The sequence below is a fragment of the Amyelois transitella genome, chromosome 17, assembly GCF_032362555.1.
Source record: "Amyelois transitella isolate CPQ chromosome 17, ilAmyTran1.1, whole genome shotgun sequence".
Taxonomy (NCBI): Eukaryota; Metazoa; Arthropoda; class Insecta; order Lepidoptera; family Pyralidae; genus Amyelois; species Amyelois transitella.
Window position 1 is genome coordinate 8758362 of NC_083520.1, and position 27409 is coordinate 8785770.

General features: G+C 37.4%; 1 protein-coding gene across 1 annotated transcript in view; it reads right to left on the minus strand.

Moving 5' to 3' along the window:
- Positions 1-188: 188 nt before the first annotated feature.
- LOC106138840 (cyclin-dependent kinase-like 4) overlaps positions 189-27409 on the minus strand; it is a 36311-nt gene continuing 9090 nt past the window's right edge. The window contains exons 2-16 of the mRNA XM_060948993.1: positions 10691-10814; positions 9736-9876; positions 8994-9188; positions 8433-8602; positions 7614-7735; positions 6724-6913; positions 6229-6301; positions 5853-5927; positions 4985-5051; positions 3799-3887; positions 3357-3434; positions 3192-3241; positions 2365-2474; positions 1588-1670; positions 189-760 (exon numbers count right to left, since the gene is read on the minus strand). Of these exons, the coding sequence (XP_060804976.1) occupies positions 701-760; positions 1588-1670; positions 2365-2474; positions 3192-3241; positions 3357-3434; positions 3799-3887; positions 4985-5051; positions 5853-5927; positions 6229-6301; positions 6724-6913; positions 7614-7735; positions 8433-8602; positions 8994-9188; positions 9736-9876; positions 10691-10765 (1578 nt within the window). The 5' untranslated portion in view covers positions 10766-10814 and the 3' untranslated portion in view covers positions 189-700. The remainder of the gene's footprint in view (positions 761-1587; positions 1671-2364; positions 2475-3191; positions 3242-3356; positions 3435-3798; positions 3888-4984; positions 5052-5852; positions 5928-6228; positions 6302-6723; positions 6914-7613; positions 7736-8432; positions 8603-8993; positions 9189-9735; positions 9877-10690; positions 10815-27409) is intronic.

Consider the following 27409-nt stretch of genomic DNA (forward strand, 5'->3'; position numbering starts at 1 on the left):
TATACTTGTATTAAAATTAACCACTTTACAAATTATTTACATAATTTAGAAAATTTTACAAAAAAGTTAAATCTTCGGACGATGGCAAATTCCATAATATTTATGAAAAAAAAACAAGTACTTACTAATCAACATGTTCATATTTTAATAAATAAATAAATAACATGTAATATTAACAAAACGTGACGTTCTAATATCTAAATTATTTAATAAATAGATACATATGCGTACAGGTACTTAAAATTTCATTACAAAAACTTTGGTAACTGATAAGGCTTACAACATCATATATAAAGATTCGTGAAATTCGCAAAACGGTTTGTATTCCAAGCCACGGACGTATAAAAAAAATTAAAATAAATTAGAAACAGGAGCACTAGATTGCTCCAACAATTCGACAAATTTTTCACACAGACTTCACTGGACTCAAAATTCAATTGTAAATTTGGTTACCCGGTAAAACATTTACAAGCACCCAAGATGGATGACGTACTTGTAGAAAAACTTCGTCAGTTTTATCAAAAAAGTTCATATATACGCTGATCCAAATATTATAGTCAAAATTCCGGCCCTTATATTACGTCCATGGCAATTGGCCACAATATAAATATTTACAATGACCAAACAATGTTCACATATAAAACAGATTCGAATGCAGTCTTCAGTAGTAGGCGGCTCTCCAGAAGCCGTGTCCGTACAGTCACATGTACGGCAGGTTAGTGGGGGTTTTCAGGTGAGCCGCCAAATCCGCTTGGTGGTTCTGTCAAAAGGTAAGTAAGTAAGGTAAGAAGGTAAACTTCCTTAATCCATCCTTGATACTACGTGAAGATGCCAAGTTTAGGTTTAAGACAAGAACGTGGGACTTTTCTCAAGGTTCGACTGGCAGAGAATGCCTTGTGGCATTAAGTCCACCTGTTGTACATTATACGTGCATAAAGTTTAAATAAATAAGATACATACATAAAATCACGCATTTCCGGAGGGATAGCCAATGACTCCGTCTTTCCACTTGCCACGATTTCTGCATATTTATGCATCATCGACATTCATAACTGTCTTCGTGTAGGTAAGCTTGGTGGATTAAGGTACACTTGAATTTGAATTTTTATGACGGTTGATGAATAAAAGTGAGTGGTCGTTCTGTCAAATGGGATTAAATTTCCGATCGAATCACGAACGTCCTGGTGAAAGATCGAGATGAAAAGCAGCCTAAACCTAAGAGCTTGTATGACGATTGGTGAATATATATGAATAGGGGCTCTGACAAATGTAAATCAAGTCAACATCATTACATTCTTGATCAAGTCGGGGACGCTGTGATAGTTTTCTGGGACGAATGATTAGGTAAGAGTTAGTTTTTTAAACCGATTGAGCTTGCATCAAAATATTGATGAACATGAAAGAAGCAAAAAAATTTTTTCGAGGAATCGTGGCAAGTGAATAGATTTAGAGGAGTTTCTGCCTACCGCTTCGAAAAAAAGGCATCATGTATGTATAAGTATATTGAAGAGGTCTGTGTACGGTCTATCCTTTCAGTAATACATTAAAGTAGCATAAAGAAGGTATCTAAGCCTACTAGGTACTTACTGTGGACTCCCAGTTATCATAAGACTTTGCGGTGGGATTATAAGGTGGTGGTTTCTTTGCCTTTTTCAGTGGACTGTTGCTGGCTGAAAATTGAATATTGTAAGTAATGCTAATGTCAATATCGAATGAGAAATCTTAACTTCTAATTGTAACTGTTGAGAGACGGACTTTTTTGTTATTAAGGACTTACATAACTGCCAAATTTCTGTTCATTCGATTTAACATTTATGTTATCTGTTAAAATTTGACTAGCAATATTTAAACTTCATTTAAAAAAAAAGAATAGAACCACTCCATCTCTTTCCCATGGATGTCGTAACAGGCAGCTTATAAACTCGGGATTCTTCTTTTAGGTGATGGGCTAGCAACCTGTCACCATTTAAATCTCAATTCGTGATTATTTGAATGATGAATGAATTAATGAAGATTCAAGCTAAGGCAACATAGTTTCATACACACATGCAGTCATAGATAAAGTTACATCCCATAAGTACTTCACGAGTCAAATCTTGCCGGGTAATCCTCTTTTTAAACTTAATGCATTCGCGATCTTTATTTAATGCAATTTTTATTCATTATTATAGATTATCGCTTAATAATTGTCAAAACGTTTGGTTACACAACATTGGTTGCCGTCAAATAAATTACTTAAAACTAAGTTTACCTACTGCCGCTTTCAAGGCGTCAGTGTAGAAGAACTGCAGTTGCAGCATTTTCTTCGACAGCGTCAACTTCACAATTATCCAAACTTAGAATAGAATGTAGTATTTTGCTCACCGCCAGGCACATAGGGCAGCGACAATTCTGGTGGCATCTTCTTGCCGTTCTTCTTTGGCACTGCTCGGCCCCGGACCAAGTCTTCATCCATCACCAGTTTATTGTTCACTCTGTACAATACAATGTATTTATTTAGCACTAGCGACCCGCCCCGGCTTCGCACGGGTGCAAAATTATACATAAAAACCTTCCTCTTGAATCACTCTACCTGTTACAAAAACACCGCATCAAAATCCGTTGCGTAATTTTAAAGATTTAAGCATACAGACAAACAGACTAAAATAGCGACTTTGTTTTATACTATGTAGTGATAGTGACTAGCTGCGCCCGCGACTTCGTCCATTATTTCTTTGCTCCTTGTAGTTGCAGCGTGATGTTATATAGCTTAGCTCGCCTAAGCCTTACTCGATAAATGGTTTACTTAATGCAAAAATAATTTTTAAATTAGAACCAATAGTTCCTGAGATTAGCGCGTTCAAACAAACAAACTCTGCAGCTTTATAATATTAGTAAGTATAGGTTTCATTATGAATATATAAATATTAACTCCAAATATAAGACGCCATTTTTTTTATTATCTTTACTGCCCGCGGTTTCATATTAGGTAAATTATAAAATTGCGATGCCCAACAGGGTTCATATTGTACCTACTACGTAAGCTATAACTGTAATTCAACTGATGTAAACTTGGATTCCTTCAATTAGGCTAGCAACCAGTCACTATCTAGTCATTTTCATGGTCAGAACATAGCATTTGGATATTTTATGGACTAAATTTAAAAAGTCAAGATCGGAACTCCGTTTTAACCGTATATTTTTTTACTTACTTTTTAATATACGGTGTCTTTGGGTATGTATTGACGGGTACGGGAAAAGTCTGTAATATAAAAAAAAAAATATTTTATTTACATACATATGCTTAACAATAATCAAATTTTAACCAGTAACAATTATAATTATATTACTAAAATTATGGGTATAATTATGATTACCTGAAATGTTTCATTGATAGCCCTCGCCAGTGATTTGGGGGGAGCTGGCTTAGCCGGCGGAGGCAGGGCTGCCACCACCTAGAAACAAAAAACAAAGGCAGTTATTTAATTATTCTGTTATATCCTTCCTCATTTTGGCGCCGTACAATGAACAGTTTTTGTCTACATTTTGTTTTGCCAAGTAGTATTTTTTATTAGTATTTGGAGTTCCCTCAAGCCTAAAACAGTTGTTCTGATTAAATAAGAAGCATTAAACTCATACACATACATACATACAATCACGTCTATATCCCTTGCAGGGTAGAAAGAGCCAGCAGTATTGAAAGACAGATGGGCCACGTTCAACTGATTAACTTATAGATAGATAGATAGATAAACTCTTTATTGCATTATAAGAAAAAGAAAAACAGAAAAAAAACACAGCTAGTCAATGAGGACTTACTTCGCTGTTCTCCCGAGTGGTGACAGCGGTGGGGCTCGGCTGTGGCGTTTTCTTCTCCGCGGGACTTGTCTCACCCTGTCCCTCTGAAACTGACAGATATAAACATTTTCTTTATAAAATCTTATAGAATTATCTTTCTTGTGGCCTCTTTGTAAAAATGGTTGAAGTACCGTCTTTCGTACAGGTTAGGATATATTATTATTCTCGTAATCTAAAACAGGCAACATTGGGGTTAATCGAGTTTAACTCGATAAAAAAAATCGGGCTCGTAAATTTATGCGAGTTTGTATGGAATTGGTGTGTTGGTACCGATAAATCTCATAGCAATTCGCATTAACGTGTTTGATCGAGTAAGACTCACTTTGCCTTTGAAATAAACTGCCTTTTCAAATAAAATTGTCCCCTTCTTCTAATTCCTTCAAAAATAAGCTTAATAAATTATTTTCTCGAGTCTTGAATTGGTCATGAATTTAATTTAGATATATACATACTTGTTTTTATATTTACTTTATTTATATATGTACGTATATAAATTGTTAAGTCTTAAGCATCATACTCGTAAATGAACTGTGTTGTTCACCCTTGCCTCAATTTTGTATGTGATCTTCATATTGTCAGGTTAGCTGGAAGAGATCCCACTTAGGGATAAGTCCGCCTTTGTACTGTACTGTTTTATATTTGTAATGTACTCCTTTAGTGAACAATAAAGCATTAACTTACTTACTAACTCTATGGGCATACTTACTGGCCCTCGATTCATTTTGGGGCATCTACGATTTCGTAGAGCGTCTTAGAACGTCGTAGACGTTGCTACATAAATAAATACTTTCTTATTGGTATTATTCGCGTGGTTCCCGGCACCAATACAAAAAAGAATAAGACTTCTCCATCTATTTCCCAGAGATGTCGTAAAAACCAACTAAGGGATAGGCTTACAAACTTAGGATTCTTTTTAAGGCGATGGGCTAGCAACCTGTCACTATTTGAATCTCAATTCTATCAAATCAAATAGCTGAACGTGGCCATTCAGTCTTTTCAAGACTGTTGGCTCTGTCTACCCCGCAAGGAATATAGACGTGACCATATGTATGTATGTATTGGTATTATTGACATTTTTTTGAGGATTTCTTCTTTCTAGGCCGGTGAGTTATATGCAAGTTTGGTAGTCTTAAAATATTATAATTACCTGGTGTATAATTATAATCTATGAGAGATTCTCCTGGTATGCTGTCTGTTCTTGATCTACTGTGGTCCTGTAATAAAAAAAAACTATCTAAGAAATAATTATAACAAAATTAAAAAAAAAATTGTAAAAAAAATATTAAAAAAAACATTATGTCACGATAAATTCACACTTGTTTTCTACAATAAGAAGCATTAATAAATATGCAATGGAATTATGTAGAACAAGACCGTCCTATATTATCGTAGAAACGTTAACTAATTAAAACACGTACCACTATTTATGAAGGATATTCCATGCGATATAATAGTATTAAATGTGAACCCTAAGTTTGTAAGCCTATCCCTTAGTCGCCTTTTACGACATCCATGGGAAAGAGACGGAGTGGTCCTATTCTTTTTGTTTTATTGGTGCCGGAAACCACACTGCATAAATAAAGCTTAAAAGAAACAAAAAGGCTACTTACAGCGGACGAACATGAACATAACAAATAATGACACGCATGTTTTACTTAAACACATATCTATTTCATCAAGTTACACACATGTATAGGCGATGTGCTAGCAACCTGTCACTATTGTTTTTTGTTTTTTGTCTATTATTGTCTTGCTGTAAATTGAATTTGAATAAATTATTACTATTTGGATCTCAATTTTATCCAAGCCAAGCAGCTGAATGTGGCCATTCAGTCTTTTCGGGACTTTTGGCTCTGTCTACCCCGTAAGGGAAATAGACGTGACTATATGTATGTATGTATGTATGTATTCTATCATTAAGCCAAATAGCTGCACGAGGCCGATCAGCCTTTTCAAGACTGTTGGCTCTGTCCACCCCACAAGGGATATAGACGTGACCATATGTATGTACGCACAGGTATAATGCTCAAAGTCCACTGCTGCCTGGGTTTCCCTGCAACCCGCGCTGTGCTCGGCTGCTGAGGCGGCGTCTGATAACAATATAACAATATTATTTTACACAATGGTAACAAGTTATAAGTAAGTACATAATTCTAATATGTATGTACGTAAGTACGTAATCTAATTCGATCATCAAGTCAATTTGCCGAACTTGGCCTAACAGTTTTTTAGATTGTCTGTTGGCTCTGTCTACCCCTCAATCCCGTAAACGAGTACAAAAAATAAGGCTAGGCCCCTGAAGCATTGTGGCAACTGGGTATACGCTAAGATAAGAGAGAAGTAATGAGTACAATTTTTATCAAACATTTGTATCAAACGGTAGGTACTTACTTCAATTTCTTTCCCCAATTTCTTCCTGAGCTCCGCGTTGAAATTTTCCACGAAACCATCGGCTATGAAATATCTGGAAAAAAAGAAGTGAATCATAAAAATAATAATCATCATTTCTTAAGGGATTAATCGCACACCTTAAAAAATAAATATATAGTCAGTCCTGCCCACGAGAAGTAAGGCGAATTTTACACTATCACCACTTCTAAATTTTATTAAAATTCTTGAAATGTTTCCTTTCAAGTAAAACATCAATAAGCATTGAATCTACATACATACATATGGTCACGTCTATATCACTTGCGGGGTAGACAGAGCCAACAGTCTTAAAAAGACAGAATGGCCACGTTCAGCTATTTGAATCTTAAGTAAGTAAATAAGACCAAAAAGTGTTATCCACACATAGTATTTGTTGTCTTCGAACCTAAGTAACATTCGTATAATGTAACATCTCGTCCGTCGACGCTCACAAATTCTAAATTCAAAAACACTCACTTATGCCTCAACAAGGCCGAAGCAGACGGGCGCGCCCTGGGCTCTGTTCTTAGGCAGGCGGCCAGCAGCTCCCGGCCCGCGCCGGCGCCGGGCAGGTTGTTGACCCGCGCCGGGGTGCCGCCCGCCGCGCCCAGGGCTGCGCCCCCCGACAGGCGAGACACCACTTGTTGGTGCCGAGGAGCCAACTTACCTAAACAAACATATGTACATTTCATTATTTTTCTCTAGAGATAGGAAGAAAAGATAAGAAGTGCCGTGTGGTTCCCGGCACCAATACAAAAAAGAATAGGACCACTCCATCTCTTTCTCATGGATGTCGTAAAAGGCGACTTAGGTATAGGCTTACAAACTTGGGATTCTTTTTTAGGCGATGGACTAGCAACCTGTCACTATTTGAATCTCAATTCTATCATTAAGCCAAATAGCTGAACGTGGCCATTCAGTCTTTTCAAGACTGTTGGCTCTGTCTACCCCGCAAGGGATAGGGCGTATGTAGATAGGAAGAAAGTTCATCTTTTCACTTGCCTCGCATCTGATCACTGCATACTTATTTTGCTTCATCCACTTTCATCAATCTTTAAGTAAAATGTCGTCTGTTTAGTGTAGTCTTGACCAAGACTTTCCCATAACGTTTAGGTTCGTCCAACCCGTCTAAGCATAAGTTTGTTTTACAATCAACTTTCCAGAAAGTTCAATTTTTCAATCAGAGCTGCTAATTATGTAAGGCCAGGCCACAAGAGTTGACATATTACTTAGAAGGTATATACATTTTCATATTAAAGTAGCGTATAGCATTGCTTAGCGATAAGTCCGCCTTTGCTCAACACATATGTATTTATTTACGGACAATAAACATAATTTGTATTGTATTGTATTCTTAATAGTCTCACCGACAGTCTTAATAATGAGTGCGAGCTGGTCTATGTCAGAGTCTCCGGGGAACAATGGGTCACCAGTCAGCATCTCTGAGAACAGACACCCAATGGCCCAGATGTCTACCTCCGGACCGTATCTGGAAAACAAAAATGACCAAAATCGGTAACTTTGATAGAAAGTATTTGATACGAACTGCTTATTAATCTTTCAAAACTTTTTAGTATGTAGGTACGTTTATTTATTTGTATTGCCTACTGTGAAATGCAGGTGATGGACATGATAGTCACATTCATCTAGTGCAGCTTTTTCAGACGGGAGTCAGTTCATGAAAAAACCTGACGGTAAGTTAGGTTTTTCCTCGATACAGGATGATGGTAAAAAGGTACACCCCGTTCCCTCTCAAAAGACCGGAGGTAAGGATGTAATTGGAACCATCCCCAGGGTGAAAAAGAGAAGAAAATGGCCATAGATATGAAGAATTACAAATTGGGTTACCTATTGACAAAGGTCACTGTATTATCACTGTATTTGACGGCCTCTGTGGCGCAGCGGTAGTACGCTTGTCTTTGACGCCCGAGGTCCCGGGTTCGAATCCCGGCCAGGGCAAGATGAGAGAAATGAATATTTTCTGATTGGCCTGGGTCTTGGATCTATATAAGTATTTATTATAAAATATAGTATCGTTGAGTTAGTATCTCGTAACACAAGTCTCGAATTTACTTCGAGACTAATTCAATCTGTGTAATTTGTCCGTATATATAATTATTTATTTATCTTATTTATTTATTATTTTTGATCAAATTCTTGGCAATATGCAGAAGCCGATATCGCACCTATGTTCTGCAACCAGTAACTCCGGAGCTCTGTACCATCTCGTCGCCACGTACTCCGTGTAGGGCTCCCCGGGGGCCGCCAGGGCTCTCGCAAACCCGAGGTCGCACAGTTTCACTATGCCAGTGTTTGATACCAACACGTTCTCCGGCTTCACATCCCGATGGATAATCTGAAAGAGTTCAGAATAGAGTTGTGTTTTATATGAAATATAGAAGAATATATAACTTTTTTAGAGTCAATTATCAAGTTCATATATTGTTTTTGTTGTAACATACAATACAAACATGCAAACATATAATCACGTCTATATCCCTTGGGGGGTAGACAGAGCCAACAGTCTTGAAAAGACTGATAGGCCACGTTCAGCTGATTGGCTTTATGATGGAATTGAGATTCAAATAGTGACAGGTTGCTAGCCCATCGCCTAAAAGAAGAATCCCAAGTCTATAAGCCTATTCCTTAGTCGCCTTTTACGACATCCATGGGACCGAGATGGAGTGGTCCTATTCTTTTTTTTTTATTGGTGCCGGTTTTTGTTGCAAACTGGTAAAAAATCTTACAGAATTCTGATGGCAATACTCAATGCCCTTCAACAGCTGGTACAGGTGTTTCTTCGCAGTATCTTCCCCCAGTCCCCCTGGTGTGGACTCCAGCTCGTCAAGAAGGGTGTGGTCCAGGTACTCGAACACCAGGTAGAAACGTCTCTTTCGACGGAACACGTCTATCATGTTCACCAAGTGGTCATGACGAAGTTTCTGCAAATATAAAAATGGAATTTATACTAATAGTTGATGATTATCATCAATCAACAGAAGAATGATTTCTTCTGTTGATTGTCGCATTTACATCTGCACGGAAGAGGAGTTCAGTCTGGTGATGATCTTGATCCAATAAGGGTTATGGGTAAGAGGGACCCAGTAAACAAGGTTCAAGTCATGATTTTTGCATTTGTCAAAAGTGTTTAATGAAATAAATATACTTCGGGCACAGACAATTAGACAGATGGAGCATGCCTCAAAAGTAAGTTTTGGGATTGTGTGGCGGGATACTAACTCAATGATATTATATTTTATATCTAATAATTTTTAAAATAGATAAACATCCAAGACCCAGGCAGATCAGAAAAATTTTATTTCCATCATGCCCTGGCCAGGGATCAAACTTGAGACCTGTGTTTAATAGTCAAAAAACCACTACGCCATTTATTCCATAGTTCGACTTTCATAGTAATGAAGTGGTTCCTTCCTAAAATTCTGGTATCACACACAGTCTATACTTAAGATTCAATTTTGCCAGGTTTACCTTCAACATTCGTATCTCTCTGAGCGCCATCTTCCTTACGGCGGCATCGTCTTCTGTCTCTAGAAACTTCTTGATCGCGACCAACTGCCCGTTGTCGCGACGACGGCATTTCAGCACCACTCCGTAGGAACCCTCGCCTACCTGTAAATCACATTTTCACGTCTTTATAACCAGTGGAATGAACAGTGCTTAAAGTTCTTAATATACTCGTAGAGACTGGTTATTAAGCGCATAGTCCAACACCCTCATCGAGACACGAGCGATGCAGTGTTTAAAAGCACAACAGCGATGGTTTTTCACACCATAAAAACGGCGTCACGCGTGCTATGCTACGAGGGCAGGTAAAGTTTTTAGTAGGAAGAATACAAATACTTTATTTGCTATAAATGCGGTACAATTATAGGTGTTACAAAGCATATACATTTCGCGCATTTAAGCATGGCATGCAAAAATACAGAAAATTTAAATTAAATTAAAATTTAAATGAAAATTAATATCATATTAAATGTTTAATTATGTTGAAGCGCATCATTCTTAAAAAAAGATAAAAGAAATGTATCAGACAAAGATTTGTGATTTCTGAAGGTGTGTTAAAGGCTGGGCACATTTCATTTAAAAAAATGTCAGAACAGACACATTTTATTTGCCTATGTGATTCGAGGTGATCATCTTCCCCCGAAAATTTCCAAGATTAATTGAACAAAATTGAATATAAAGAATAAAAACCCCATTAAGTTTGCTATCACAACAGCTATAGCCCTAAAAGTAATTTAGTGCAAAGTTAATTACTGTGTCGCTCGCAATTTTACATGATTCTAAGGTCGACTCCTAGGTAGCAAAAGGTCTTCCCAGGAGCCCAAAAGGTTATTTCGTGGCAATTCCTCGCCTAAAAATGTTACCATCTAAAAATAGGTAAAGTATGTTTTCATAGTTAAAAAAAAAACAGTTAACTCACAACTGATAACTGCTCGTATTTGTCCATTCCTCGGCTACTGGGCGTGGAGGGAGACAGGGTCGCTCGCTGCTCCATAGTTACACCAGGAACCAGCCGCCATCGCTAAACTTGGTAACGTGGATACCTGAAAAACATACATACATACATATTATCACCACAATCCCTTGGGGGAAGACAGAGCCAACAGTCTTGAAAAGAATGATAGGCCACGCACAGCTATTTGGCTTAATGATAGAATTGAGATTCAAATAGTGACAGGTTGCTAGCCCGTCGCCTAAAAGAAGAATCCCAAGTTTATAAGCCTATCCCTTAGTCGCCTTTTACGACATCCATGGGAACGAGATGGAGTGGTCCTATTCTTTTTTTGTTGGTGACGGAACCACTCGGCACTCGGCACCGAGAAATCCATACTAATATTGCAAATGTGAAGTTGTCCAAGTTGTTTGTCCATCTCTCGCGTCGAAACCCACTGAACCGACCTCCATGAAATTTTGCAGGAGTAAGACAGAGTTACTTTCATAGAGATCATGTCCAATGGACATGACCTCACTTCTCCTCTATCCGCCATCTACTAATACTATGGCCTAAGGTAGATAAGATTACCCTGTAGGATCCGGAGGTGATAGGGAAGGCGCTTCGTGTCTTACTGAATCCAGAATCGTGGTCACAGACCTTGGGCTTTTCTGCAGAGAGGTGAGTCCATAACCGGGCCTAACGCCAGGAGAATAAGATGAGAGAGGTTTTCTGAGCTCAAATTAATTCATGTAATAAACCGATGGAAACGGTGAATGAAAATTTTGTGAGGAAACTATTGACACAAAAAAATAACGAATAATGTTTTTTTTTGACGGTTTATTTTTTTTAATTTGAATTTCAATTCTATCATCAAGCCAAACGTGGCCTCTTATTCTTTTTTATACTGCTGACTCTGTCTATATTTAATTTCCTGAAGCATTTGTGTCATTTGTTTGTATTAGGTATGACGTCATAGAAATACTTAATTTCGTTCACCTCGTAACATTTTGTTCGATTGACATTTTTCAATCATCGGTGGCGTCAGACTACAAATACGACAGAATTACGATATCATAATGAAAGTGATGACGTCATGTTGATCTCTAATATAATAATAATAATAATAATATAGACTTTATTTCCACTTCACAAAAAAAAACAGATACAATTACAGTTTTACACAAGTAAAGAAGATTACAGCAATTTTGGCTTACAGATATTTAGGTACGGTCGCGTTCATAATTGCAGTCATAGTTCGCAAAACTTTATAGCTTGCACTCACCGCTGTCACTCACACATTCACACAAATAACACAATAAACAACAAGCGGTTAAGCGTTGGGTAACGCGCCATCAAGAAGAGGGTAGTGTAAAAAGTCGACCGCTCAGCGACCGTCGTCCGCTAATCAACACAGCGACACGCCACACAGCGGAGATCCATGGTGGAACAGTACGAAAATAATGGCTTCATACCGACCAGAACATTTGCGGAACAGTTCGACACATCAGTGGTTACTGTTCGTCGAGTTTGCACCGTGAGGGACTATTCCACAGACAGCCAGGAAGAAAGCCGTATTTATCCGAAATAAATAAGCAAAAACATTTAGAATTTGCTCGGCAGTATTTGGATTTTGACTGGAACACGGCGATATTTACGGACAAAAAGTTCGTTTACGTCATCGCAACACGGTAGGCTTCATTACTGGCGAAGAAATGCAACACGGTATGAAGAAAAAAATATTGTGCCAAATATGGAGTCTGGACGCATATCTGTAAATATGTGGGGCTGGATGAGGGCTGCTGGACCTGGAGAACAGATGTGGATAGCAGGATGCGCTACAGCTGCTCATTATGTGCAAGTGCTGGAAGAAACCATGTTACCAACTGTGCGGTGTATTTATCCGATTGATGAAATGCAATATCATTTGTGCAAGACAACTACCCTGTGTATCGAGTCCATATAGTGCGTGAAAGGTTCTGCCAGTTTATATTAAAACTACTACTTAGATAGTATTTTAAGGACAGCTTCAATATCTTTTCTTTATGAAAACGAATAATTAAGCTGTAACCTTAATAACAGGAGATAGGTAAATTAGTGTAATATGCTGTATGTATACCTTTATATAATCATCAATATGTAAACAAAACTATAGGTAAACTGTTTCAATAAAATTTACTAATTTTAATTATTGAATGTTTATTTTGCTCCCTCTTGTTTAATATTTCTTGCTGATTTCCGTGTTTGAAGACACGGGTATCGTAATTCTTAGATATCAGTTAGTTAGTTAGTCAGTCAGTTACAGTTAGTTCAAATGGCACCTTGAAACATTAAAAATTGTCAGTAACAATATATATTTTTTTTTAATAGACAGAAATTCCTTGAATAACTTCGGAATCCGCTAGTAACTAGAACAAGCGAGTGTGAGCAAGCGAGATTATCTAATATATCTTAGATCTCACTTGCACAAACGAAGTAATAAAATTGCTACCCAATAACTTTCAAAGGAACCACTACCTATGTTAGGGTCGTGTGCAGACAAACTTTCAACTTTATTGAAATGACATAAGTCTGGCAGTCGCAGGCTTCCCTCTATAGGCAAATCTTATGCAAATAATGAGAGACGACGATATCTCGATCGACAATTATCGGGCCCAGTTCGGACATCGTTGATTACCCTCTCTTTCTGTTTTGTTATGTTATATGTCATAGAATAATAAACTGTTTTACTTAGTAATCATTGGTATTAAAGACCGTATTCATTTGAAGGAATATTTATTCTTTTTAAATATGCATGTGTGTGTGTATCTAGTGGAACCACAGTGCACGCTATTTTAACCCGTAAGAATTTTAAAACTATGACTGCAGATATGAACGCGATCGTACATAAAGTTATATTTGTGAAGCGGCTAGTCCCTGAAATAGGTTCCTGTAGGAACCTGTACTACAGGTAACTAGGCCTTTTCCCTCCTATAACAATTCATTTATGACCATGAGATAATGTTACTCGTGAAAAGTGATTATTCTGTTTTATAAGCTATTTGAGCCAAACTAACAAAAAATTAGAAAAAAAAATAAAAAAAAAATATGAGTCAATTATTGTCTAAGAACTAGAAACTAATGATAAATTAGAGTTTGAGAGAGGGATGACGAGGACTCGTATTTTTGACGGCCTCCGTGGCGCAGCGGTCATCACGCTAGACTGCGGCGAGTGGCACGAAAGGTCCTGGGTTCGAATCCCGGTCAGGTCAAGATGGAAAAAGATCTCTTCAAATTGACCTGGGTCTTGGATGTTTATCTATACATGTACATGTTATAGAATATAGTATCGTTGAGTTAGTATCCCATAACACAAGTTTCGAACTTACTTTGGGGCTAACTCAATCTGTGTGATTTGTCCACATATATTTATTTATTTATTTATTTATTTATTTTGGTGAGTGTTGATGTAGAGTGTGTGGAGTGTGTATGTGTAATGTGTGTGTGTAAGTGAGTGGCGATGATGAATGAGTGCGGGTGAGGATGTGGTGGGTAGCGGTACTATAATTATACGATGGGTGTGAGTAGGTTTTCAGTGGACGCGTAGTCTAGTGTTTTTAAATACTGCGTCAGTAAGAGTTTGCATTTAAATTTATGGAGGGGATATATGGAGTGGGATTTATTAATTTTGTTATAGAGATATGGTCCTAGAAAGCAAAAGAAGTTTTTAGAGGTTTTGGTGTTTAGTTGGGTAGTGGGACAGGCCATTCCTCTACGGCGTGTTACTTTGGTAACGTTGGGATTATAAGGAAGGAGAGAGTGTTGTTTCAAGATGGTATACAGTACAAAAAGCTGCCGAACGGTGAGTACATCCCAGTATTTGTAGAGCTCTGTTGTCGGATGGCGGAAGTTAAAGCCTGCTGCAACCTTAAGAATAGCTCTTTGGGCTCTCTCCACTACTAAAACTTTGTTTTTGTGAGTTCCGCCCCAAGTTGTGATGCAGTACATTATGAGCGATTGGGCTAGGGCACTGTATACCATTTTGATGACATGACGATTTGCTACATGCCTAAGGTTTTTAAAAATATACATTAATTTACGTAGTCGAGAAGACAAAGCTTCAACGTGTTCGGAGAAAGATAGGGTCTGGTCAATTATGACGCCTAGATAATTTAAGCTTTCTGTTCTGGTTAGAGAGGGGCATGGGCAAGATTGGATGTTGGTGCATTCGTGTGCGGTGATGTGTAAGGAGTCTGGAGGTAGATGGTTTGTTTTAAGCGAAAAGGCTATATATTTGGTTTTGCTTATATTTAGGGTTAATAGGTTGGACGATAACCAGTTACTGACGATATTGAATCCATTTTGAGCGTTTTGGAAGGTCTCTTCCCATGTGTCTCCGCAGAAAAATAAGGCCGAGTCGTCGGCGAATGCTTGGACTTTTCCACCCGGGAGTCTTAGTCGACAAAGGCTATCTATGTAAACGAGAAATAGGGTGGGTGAGACTATGCTGCCCTGTGGCACCCCAAACGAGATGTAACTTTCGTCACTGGTCCAATCTCCTATTTTGGTACGTTGGGCCCTTTCGCTAAGGAAATCTTTAAAAAGTTTAAGGGGTAACCCTCTCACCCCTATTTTTTCAAGTTTGTCTAAAAGGTGTGGAATGGAGACAGTATCAAAAGCTTTGGAATTATCTAGAAAAATGGTCAAGCATTTCTGTTTACCATCTAGTGATGTGATGATAGAGTTTACCAAATCGAGGACCGCATCGCTAGTTGACTTACCTGCACGAAAGCCGTATTGCGATGGTGATAAGAGATTGTTTGATTCAAGAAATTTGATCAGCCTGGCATTCATAATGCGCTCTAATATTTTAGATAGGACCGGCAGGATGGAAATTGGTCTATAATTATCGACTTTGTCTTTGTCACCTTTTTTGTGAATCGGCTTGATTAAGGCTTTTTTGAAAGCGGAGGGAAAATTACCCTGTGAAATAGAGAGGTTGCAAACGTGAGTGATTGGCTTAACAAGTAATAGTGCGTATCTTTTGACAACTTTGGTAGATATATTATCTAAGCCAGCCGCACATCTATCTTTTAGACCCATAATTATCTGAAAGACATCTTCTTCCAGAACTTCAGCCATGAGCAGGCTTTGACTTGGGGAGGAAGTACTGAAGTTTTGGATGGTATTAGTAGTAGAGGTGTTTTGGGGTGGTATTTTACTAGCAAGGTTCTTTCCCACATTTGCAAAGCAATCATTTACTTTGTTGATACTGTCTTTTGGGTCCGTATCAAGGAGGGATAGGGAATGGTCATGTGAGCGATTTGTGCCACTTATGTTTTTTATAACTTCCCAAAGGTGTTTGTGACTGCCACGTGCATTTTCTATTTGTTGCCTGTCGTGGGACTTCTTAGCCTTTTTGAGGATTTGAGCACAAAAATTCCTGTAGCGTTTGTAAGTGGTACAAACAACTTCGTTTTCGGGATCTTTCTTCCATTTCTTGTGGAGGTTGTCTCTATTTTTAATACAGCGCAGTAGACCCTTCGTAATCCAGGGTTTATATATAATTTTCCGTTTCGGGGTTTTGGATGGTTTGGAGGATTTACTTATAGAGGAACAAAGAGATTCGGTTAAAAGGTTAGCAGCCGTATTAGCATCAGCACAGTTTAGGACGGGGCTAAAATCGAAATCTTGAATAGCTTGATCCAGCTGATCAAAGTCAATTTGGTTACCTCTTTTTTCCCTAAATTTAATCTTGTGCTTGAGGTCTAAAGATAGGGCCACCGTAAAGTGGTCTGTCAGAGTTGACTCCACTACAAGACATGTGGCCTCAAGTTTGGATTTAATAATCATGTGGTCATAGCATGTACGAACGTGGGTTGGGATGGTGTGCCCAGGAAGCATGCCATGGCCAGCTAGCATATTAAGATATTCATGATGGATTCTGCTCGTGTTTGTTGGGGTAATATCAATGTTAATATCGCCGCATATTATAATTATAAATATGCCTTTTTACTAAATTGAGAATCGTTAAAAACATAGTGCTTAGTCAAAATTTTCACAAATTGTATCAACGTTTTTATTTTTATAACATAAAAATCATTTGCACAACTTTTAATGGGTTTTAAAGAATTCTGGCAAATAACAGCGTAATAAATAAGCAATAGACAAAGTGTGTCTGTTCATTCTTCATTAAAAAAATTAAAAAATTAATATTAGTTACGCCTAAGCAAGTACCCGCTTATCTCTGGAACTGCTCGACAGATTAAGATGAAACTTTTTTTCTTGTTTACGTATTGAACGTGTGCGACATATAGAGAACGTCTTGAGAATTTTTCGTAACAAGTACACCCCATGTACCATGATAGACCCTTCCACGTGAACGAAGTCGCGGTCATAGTTCAGTACTAAACAAATTTAAAACTTTTCCATATACTCTTAAAAAATGAGCACTGAATAAAACAGTCACGAACGATCGAACCGTCTGAATTATTTGTCACTAGTGACTCGCCCCGGCTTCGCGCGGGTAGCATTGTTGATTTTCATACAAACTCTCACCCCCTATTATTTATATTTGGGGGTTGATTTTCGAAAAAAAAAGTATTCAATGTTGGAATGTGGATTTTTATAATATACATACCAAATTTCATTCGAATCGATTTACCGGTTTAGCTTGGAAAGCGAAACAAACAGACAGACTTTTGCATTTATAATATTAGTAAGGGATTTTCCATATTATCGTCCTGTAATTACCAACGTCGAAGTTGTATCTTTGTGTTTTGCAAATTGACGTCTGTCGTTGTGAAAAGTTAATGTTGTTTTGTGGTACAAAATTAAAGAAATTGTTCTGTTAAGTAATCAAGTTTGTATTCTTACTCGGGTAGATAGAGACACTTATTTCCCTTGATTGGCTTTTACAATAGATCATTTTGATATATTGAATCAATGATCGATTTAACCGTTTAGTGTAGTTTTCACATAACTAAGAGACCTCTAAGATACATACACATAGTCCCGTTTATATCCCTTGTTCAGCTATCTTGCTCAAATAGTGACGGGTTGCTAGCCCATCGCCTAAAAGACAAATTACAAGTGTATAAGCCTATCCTTAAGTCGCCTTTTGGGAAAGATATGGAGTGGTTCTATTCTTTTTTTTTTACGGGCCGGGAACTACACGGCACAAACAAATAGTACAAACTTAGAGACATCTAAATACTAACTACTCTTATGCTTATAATATAAAGTTTATTAAATTTTGTAAACTACTGAATGGATTGATCGATTGTAAATTCATATTTTTATGGTATTCGAATAAAAATAATAAAAAAATAACCTAATAAAACACATAGACCAAACCACAGACTTATTAAATAAATGATAGAAAATAGACGCCATTTCTGTCCGGACGTCGACGCCAGTGTGATTAATTCCATACTGATTCCTATAACAGAAACTAAGCACCTGCTGTTCCCACTGTGAATAATTGATTTAGAAAATGATCGCTTGGTACTGAGAAATACTAAAGTAATTAATAAGAGGCGATGCTCTAATTTCCCTGTATATTATAATGTGTAATTCTATTTTCGTGTGCCGTGTTTTTGTGCCGTGTGGTTCCCGGCACCAATACAAAAAAAATAGGACCACTCCATCCCTTTCCCATGGACGTCGTTAAAGGCGACTATATATATATATATATATATATATATATACGGGACAAATTACACAGATTGAGTTAGCCTCGATGTAAGTTCGAGACTAGTGTTACGAGATACTAACTCAACGATACTATAATATAATGAATACTTATATAGGTAAACATCCAAGACCCGGGACAATCAGAAAAAGTTCTTTTCTCATCATGCCCGGGATTCGAACCCGGGACCTCCGGTGTCACAGAAAAGCTTACTACCGCTGCGCCACAGAGGCCGTGAATAAATGTAAAGGTTGAAGAGGTCAGACGGGATCTGACCAGCGTAACCTTTGCTGGTGAATCTATATGGTTCCACATCCAGTTGCCCGACCATGCTGGTTACCTCGACTTTTTAGTAGGTATTTTTCTATTGCCGTGTGGTTACCGGCATCAATACAAAAAAGAATAAGACCACTCCATCTCTTTCCCATGGATGTCGTAAAAGGCGACTAAGGGATAGGCTTACAAACTTTGTATTCTTTTTTAGGCGATGGGTTAGCAACCTGTTACTTTTGAATCTCAATTGAATCATTAAGCGGAGCGTGGCCTATCAGTCTTTTCAAGACTGTTGGCTCTGTCTACCCCGCAAGGGATATAGACGTGACCATATGTATGTATGTATTTTTCTATTATCCCCTCAATATTTTTCTGTCATCCCGTACACCCGATTAACAACTGGCCTTCCGTCTACCTGACCCACACGCACCAGCCTTCGAAAAACGCTCCATTATTCTGTTTTCATTACCACGATTCTTCAATCCATCGAGTTTATTATCAAATTCAAAATTTTTATTCATTATTATAGGATACTTCATATCGCTTAATAATTCTTGGTTGACGTCATATAAATTACTTAAAACTAACTGCCGCTTCCAAGGCGTCAGTGCAGAAGAAGCGGTAACAAACTGCACTGCAGCATTTTCTTCAACAACGTCAACTTCACAATATCAATTAAACTTAGAATAGAATGTGGACGAGTGAATACATTATCAATCGTATCAATCCACGTATCGTTTACGTAAACGTTTGTCAATATAACCACACGGTGTTTGACATTGACCCGAGCTATTAGCTGCACGAAAATGGCCACATGTGTGACAGTACATTTTTTATTATTTGAACCGTTTGAACGAATGTCAACCGCGTGTTTGAAGGGTGGCAGGATCGATGATCGATGACGATTTTGCCCTTCATGTAATTTGATATCATGTCAGTCAAAAATTACTATTTTTAATACATACATACATACATATGGTCAGGTCTATATCCCTTATGGGTTAGACAGAGCCATAAGTCTTGAAAAGACTGATAGGCCACGCTCAGCTATTTGGCTTAATGATAGAACTGAGATTCAAATAGTGACAGGTTGTTAGCCCATCGACTAAAAAAAGAATCCCAAGTTTGTAAGCCTATCCCTTAGTCGCCTTTTACGACATCAATGGGAAAGAGATGGAGTGGTCCTATTCTTTTTTTTACTGGTGCCGGGAACCACACGGCACCAGTACTATACACTAGTACACGGCAGTATTTTTAATGAATGAATTTTTTTGACTGATGGTAAGGAAGATGGGGAGGTGAAAGGGTGGGAATTACATATTTTCTTAAAAGAGCAACAGCAGTCGAGTGGTGAAGGTATCAGACTTTGAAAAACGCCCCCGTTCCAATTTGCACCGGTTCAAATCCTACCGCGACCTTAGTCGGACCTTAGTTAAGATTAATAATTATTTTATGCCCTACGGAAGTACTTACATTAATTTGATTGTAAACCGATGTGTAGTAATAAATTCATGTACTTGCAAATATTATCTTATTACACAAATCATCAAAGACTCATCTATTGTAGATGCTTCTCATTGTCTATGAATGTAGAACCAAATAATAAAAAAACAATAGAACAAACTCACGTACAAAATACATAAGCATCCCACTTGTGAAGCATACGCAAAGTACTTACAAAATGGTTGCAACAATACAAAAAGCTCATAGTTCAGCGGTAACTCCGAAAGCAACACAATTTTTTATTTGCCAAGTACTGAATGCATTATATTTTTGTTTCAACTAGCCTGTCTGTATTGGCACGCATAGGCACCGATTTTTCCCCTTCTCATGCTGTTCCACGACAGAATAGCTTAATAAGCATTCTGTACTGTAATAACGAACAGGGAAGGAACGTTGTCGCGTGATTATAGATTTCTTTTTTTTATAATCTGCGGTTATTGGAGTCGGTCCAACTATTGTTTGAATTTGTAATGTATTCAGCCAGTTTCCTGACGTAGAACGAAAACCTTTTCCCTAGGTAGGTACCTGTATTCAATTTCGATTGATTCACTTAATCTTTTTTTCATAACGACGTTCTGATTTCAAACCTCTGCTACAAACAGACGGTACGTAAGTAAGTAAATACGCGGTACGTAAGTAAGTAAATACTTTATTGTTCACTAAAGGAGTATATTACAAATATAAAAAGTATGTTGTATTCTAAAAAAAATTGCGAAATTTGGTCAGCTGTCTATCTAGCGGACCGCCTTAAAATTTGATGGTACTAATTGTTTTAAATTTTGGTGGTAACGAAGAAAGATTTAAAGAAGAAGAGATAAAGCAATCAATTCTAGACCAATGGTTCTCAGTTAAAACTACTTTCTGTCATGAAAAAATTGTTTCTATATAAATAGGTTTGGTCATGACGTTATGAGTTAGATGTAGTTGAATCTCCATCTCCTTCATTAAACCATGCAGCTGAACGTGGCCTTTCAGTCTCTTCAAGACTGTTGGATCTGTCTACCCCGTAAGAGATTATATGTATGTATCTATGAGTTAGGATCCACGATTTAGATTTAAGTGATCTACATAAATATGTAAATCGACGTCCGGTGAGAATGCTGCAGTGTAGTCTGTTCCACCGCTTCTTTTACACATGCGCTTTGGAAGAACTAGTAGATATAATTGGATTCAAGTTATGTGACCTCAATAATTGATACCTTGTAACCAATTTTGAACTTAAAATTGTTCTATTCTATTATATTCTTCATCTTTAGACTTACATATACTTTGGTAATCTCACGTATTTTTTTTTTTTGCAGAACCGCTAATTGTACAAATCGATTACACAGTTTGCGACATAAAAGTTGCAAGCTCCGGGTTATTGATTAATCATTTGCGATCACGACTGCCGGCACGCGACCATCAATATTTATGTTGACATACAGACTTACAAACAAACCCGAGGGATACTGGGGATTTGTAAGCAAATTCGTTTTTGTTACTCGCCGGTTATAGTAAATGTTTTTTTTTATGCATCAATGCGTCGGTATTTAAGAATACCAATTTTGTTTTTTTTTTCAACGTGAATGAATCTTTGAATGAAATGAATCTTTACGTACATGAAAGAATAACATTTCTACTTATTGAAAAATAGGTGTTCTGTGGTTCCGCGTATATTATAACAGTCAATCGAGGAAAAAAAGAATAGGACCACTCCATCTCGCTCCCATGGATGTCGTAAAAGGCGACTACGGGATAGGCTTGTAAACTTGGTATTCTTCTTTTAGGCGATGGGCTAGCAACCTGTCACTATTTGAATCTCAGTTCTATCATAAGCCAAACAGATGGCGCCGCAAACCATAAGGCTATACTAATTCTAACTAATATTATAAATGCGAAAGTTAGTTTGTTTGTTAATTCTTCACGCGTTATCTATTGAACCGATCTTCTTGAAATTTCTTATAAATATAATTCACAGCTTGGACATACTTTCCATTCTGGTAAAAGCTACAGTTCCCGTAGGATTAGCGAAACACCAGTATTCTTTTATAGTCGGTGCTAATTTGACGAGGGCCAAGCTGCGTGTAAAAGCTACTATTATATATAAAAGAGGGTGACTTTGAATTCATTAGCACTTTTTTAATTTTAATTAACGTGATTCTGAGTTATTCAAGCCTGTCATTATGTTTATTTAATATCGTGATTTTCATGTATGACGGAAATCTACGTCACCCACTTTGATAAGAACATCTGTTCAGAGTTTATTTCCTACTTTATTTTATTAAAGATATTCTGTAACGTGGTTCTATTTATATAGATTCTGTAACGCAAAATTAAATAGAACCACTCCGTATCTTTCCCATGGATGTCGTTAAAGGCTACTAAGGAATAGGCTTATAAACATGGGATTCCTCTTGTAGGCGATGTGCTAGCAACCTGTCACTATTTGAATTTCAATACCACCATGAAGCCATACAGCTCATAGTGGCCTTCAAGTCTCTTTGTGACTGTTAGCTCTGTCTACCCCGTAAGGGATAAAGACTTTACTATATGTATGTAAGAATTTATAAAAAAAATATTAAAAAAGTATCGTAGTTATTTTTGTTCTTCTTTTTAGTAAATAAAATAATTATATAATATAAGTAAATAATAAGTATCAGGCCTCACAAGATTTGTAAAATAAATTAAATTCTCGTGAGGGATCGCATACGTGTGAACCGCTACGGCTCCGCTACAGTCAAATTTGTTATTCATATTCTTATCAGATAATTGTTCTTTTAATGGTCAAGCAGTAGTAAAGAATATATAAAAAATAACTAATTATACTTCGATAAAATATAACACTAGTTTGATACAAGTATGTCTGTTTGTCTGTTGCCCATGTGTGTTTCCTAAGATGCTCAGAACGTAATGAATGTTGCTATCAGACTAAAAATTGCGGTGAACTTTTTAAATTAATTTATATTCATTAATCTTGATATGATTAATGAATATAAATTAATTTAATCCCTCCCTTATCATAAAACTTATAGTTTAACATCAAAAACCATTTTGTGGAACTTACCACATTCCGTAAAAATATTGCACAATTAATCACCAAAATCTTTTATTTTCCCTGTTCAGTATTTTAATATTTTCTCTTTAACTTTTTGTTATGTTTAATATTATAATAAATAGTTAATCTTATTAAAAAAGTTCACATTCACAAATAAAATCTTTGTCAAATTAGGTATTTAAAAAAGTCACTATTTAAAGGTTTGTTGCAACCGTCGTAGCGGCCTCTACGGCGTAGCGGCGTAGACGCGCTGCTACGGAGCCGGTCAGATAGGCACTGGCTACGGAATTCGCAGATCGCTTTGTGTGCGTCAATGCGGTTTGATAATTTTCTTAGATATTCTGTAATATTTACGTACCTAAGGGATAGGCTTACAAAGTTGGGATTCCTTTTTAGGCGATGGGCTAGCAACCTGTCACTAGTTGAATCTCAATTCTATCATTAAGCCAAATAGCTGAACGTGACCATTCAGTCTTTTCAAGACTGTTGGTTCTGTCTACCCCGCAAGGGATATAGACGTGACCATATGTATGTATGTATGTATGTTTACGTACCTAATTATTTCATTGTGGAAATTTTTTGATTAGAGCTTCCCCTAGCCCACGTAAATCTGCACATGTTCTTTTTAATTTGTATTATTTTTCCTCAATATGTGTGAAAATAGCCGTCCTTGATCGACATAACAATGTTCTTTACAAGTCTAGGCATATAATCTGAAACCTATTTCAGTGAATAGTCATTAGACTGGCTATGATGACTAGCAGTATTTGTTATTTGGTTCAACGATAAAACTACCTTATAACGCGACTGTAATGGTAATGTTTATAATATTGTTACTTAGATATTAAAAAGGGTCAGATCAAGAGTACCCAAAACCGCCGAGCTCGCATGAAGAGAGTTATGGATGTGGATGAAGCGAAGGAAGTATGCAGAGATCGTGGCAAGTGGAGAGATGTAGTCTCTACCTACGCCTCCGAGAAAGAGGCGTGATTTTATGTATATATGTAGATATTAAAAATAGGTATCTCTAATTGTAATTTCATCAAAATTGATTTTCTAGCCCCTAAACATAACTTAATATATCAAAGGGTCAAAGAATATTAAACTAGAAAAACTGAAGTTGCTCTTGCTTAAGTAACATTTAATTATAAAACCTTACAAAGTTAAAAGTAACCACCTTAGCTTAGATGTTAAATAAATCGTGTAACACAGTTTCGATTGACCTTGCAATCTCGCTCCACCAAAGAGTTCAAAAGTTAGATAGACTTGGTTCAGTGTCCATCCTTGGAATTTATGTTTATAATATTTATAACATGTATAAGTATTGATAACTAGCTGTGCCCGCAACTTCGTCCGCGTGGAAAAGATATTTTGGGCATCGTTGACGCCCTCAAGGATAAATAATTTACCCCGTTTTTTTTCACATTTTCCATTATTTCTTCGCTTCTAATAGTTGCAGCGTGATATTATACATATAGCCTAAAGCCTTCCTCGATAAATGGTATTTTCAAACCAAAAATAATTTTTCTATTCGAATCAGTAGTTCCTGAGATTAGCGTGTTCAAACAAACAAACAAACTCTTCAGCTTTATAATATTAGTATAGATAGACTAGGCTTTAAGTTAACAACAGCGCTCTTATACACAATTTATAGGTAACATGGAGGAGATCACTTTTAGTGATAATGTCGCCTTTCGCTGCCATGTTTTTATTAATACATGTTAATTTGCTGTAATTTATTGTGGTGCAATAAAGATTTATTGCAATGCATTGTATAGCTACGAGATCTGCGCTATTAAGGTTTAGTGCGTAGATCTATTAAGGCAGTCAGCTAGCAAATATTCCCGCAGTGTAAACGCACATTCCCCAAGTTAAAAATGTATAAATACACAAACAAAACGTCGCGTTCCTATAAATCACATGCGCTGGCACGACAGAAGCTATGCCGGTCGCATCGTAAGCACGATTCACGATTTTTGAGCATTCAACTAACTAAATTAAATAACTCAATGCGGTATAGCGATTGCGATTGCTGAAGAATTTGTTTTTTTTTGTAATCCGTGTAATTTTGCAAATGGCGTCTATTTTCGAGGTAAATACATTTGATTGCGGGGTGATTGAACTTTTTTGCGACGCGACTTTGTAATGAAGGCAAAATAAAAGGCATAGACATAAACCTAATTCTTAACTTAAAAATATCCCAGAATATATCCGCGGTGCCGTGTGATTCCCAATACCAATACAAAAAAGAATAGGACCACTCCATCTCTTTCCCATGGATGTCGTAAAATGCGACTAAGGGATAGCTTTACAAACTTGGGATTCTCTTTCTAAGGCGATGGTCTAGCAACCTGTCACTATTTGAATCTCAACTCTATCATCAAGCAAAATAGCTGAACGTGACCTATCAGTCTTATCAAGACTGTTGGCTCTGTGTACTCCACAAGGGATACGGACCTGACCATACGTATGTATGTATATATATCCGCGGCTCCGCCCGAATAAAACGAAACATGCCGTTAATTTCCGTTCCCGTGGGACTTTCGGAAAACACTCTCTTAGTAGGTACACCCCCTTACTCCCTCCCTCCTGGCGTAAGTCCTGGTAACATCCTCACCTTTCTGGAGAGGTACCCAGGCTGTGTCTTTACGACCATGATTCGAGATTGGGTCATTCATTCATTCATGTTTTTTAATGTAGACAATGTGCATTCGTCCATGATTTAGATTTAAGAGATCTATATTTGTATATTGACGTCCGATGAATATTGCAGTGTAGTTTGTTCCGCCGCTTCTTCTACACATGCGCTTTGGAAGCGGTAGTAGTTATAATTAGATTTAAGTGATGTGACGTCAATAAGTGATACCTTGTATCCAATTTTGAAAATAAATCTATTCTATTCTATTCAGGTTTTTAAACGAAGCGACTCCCATCCAACCTCCGCAACCTTTGCAGGGGAACCAAAAACCCGTGTTGGATCATGGTTCATGGTTCCTCATGATTCCTCACGATGTTTTAACTGTGCTTTTAATAACCGGGCACCAGACGCTACAATGTAGGACTAACTACATCATATAATATTAATAAAGACGCCATGTTTTTGGACACCTGTTTGCGCGCCCTCGTTTCTAAGCCATTATTAATTACATACATACATAAATTCACGCCTCTTTCCCGGACGGGTAGGCAGAGACTACCTCTTTCCACTTGCTACGATCTCTGCATAATTCCTTCGCTTCAGCCACATTCATAACTCTCTTCATGCAAGGTCGGCGGTTTCGGGTACTTTTGACCTGACTCTTTACCAGGACGTCCTTAATTTGATCAAGATACGTTCGTCTAGGTCTTTCCACTCCGATTAATTATTCACTTCATTATTAATTAATCGTGGGAATCAGTTATTTGTTAATGTAAGCAAATAAAATGTATCTAAGGACACACAAGTAAGTGTTGAAAGAAATTAGTTCATTTGTAGCGTTTCAGAATAAAGAGCCGCGCCGTGTGGTTCCCGACACCAATAAAAAAAAAGAATAGTACCACTCCATCTCGTTACCATGGATGTCGTAATATGCGACTAAGGGATAGGCTTATAAACTCGGGATTCTTCTTTTATTCGATGGGCTAGCAACCTGTCACTATTGGAATCTCAATTCTAACATTGAACCAGGCATCTGAATGTGGCCTATCGGTCTTTTCAAGAATGTTGGCTCTGTCTACCCCGCGAGGGATATAGACGTGATTTTATGTATGTATGTATGCAGAATAAAGAGTAAAAAGAAATAAATGTAACGACCTTATGACAGTGCGTTATTCCATCATATATACGTCAGCACGTCCATATCCCTTGCGAGGCAGACAGAGCCAACAGTCTCGAAAAGACTGGAACACCTACTGATGGATGTAAGATACAAATAGAGACAGGTTGCTAGTCCATCGCCTACAATAATAGTCCCAAGCTTATTTAGTCATTCCCTTAGTTGCCTTTCATGACATCTAGGGAAGAGTCATGGCTTTATTCCATTACGTACATATACCTACATATGGTCACGTCTATATCCCTTGCAGGATGGACAGAGCCAACAGTCTTGAAAAGACTACATGGCCACGAACAGCAATTGGGCTTAACGATAGAATTGAGATTCAACTAGTGCCAGGTTGCTAGCCCATCGCCTAAAAAAGAATCCCAAGTTTGTAAGCCTATCCCTTATTACATTACGTTAGA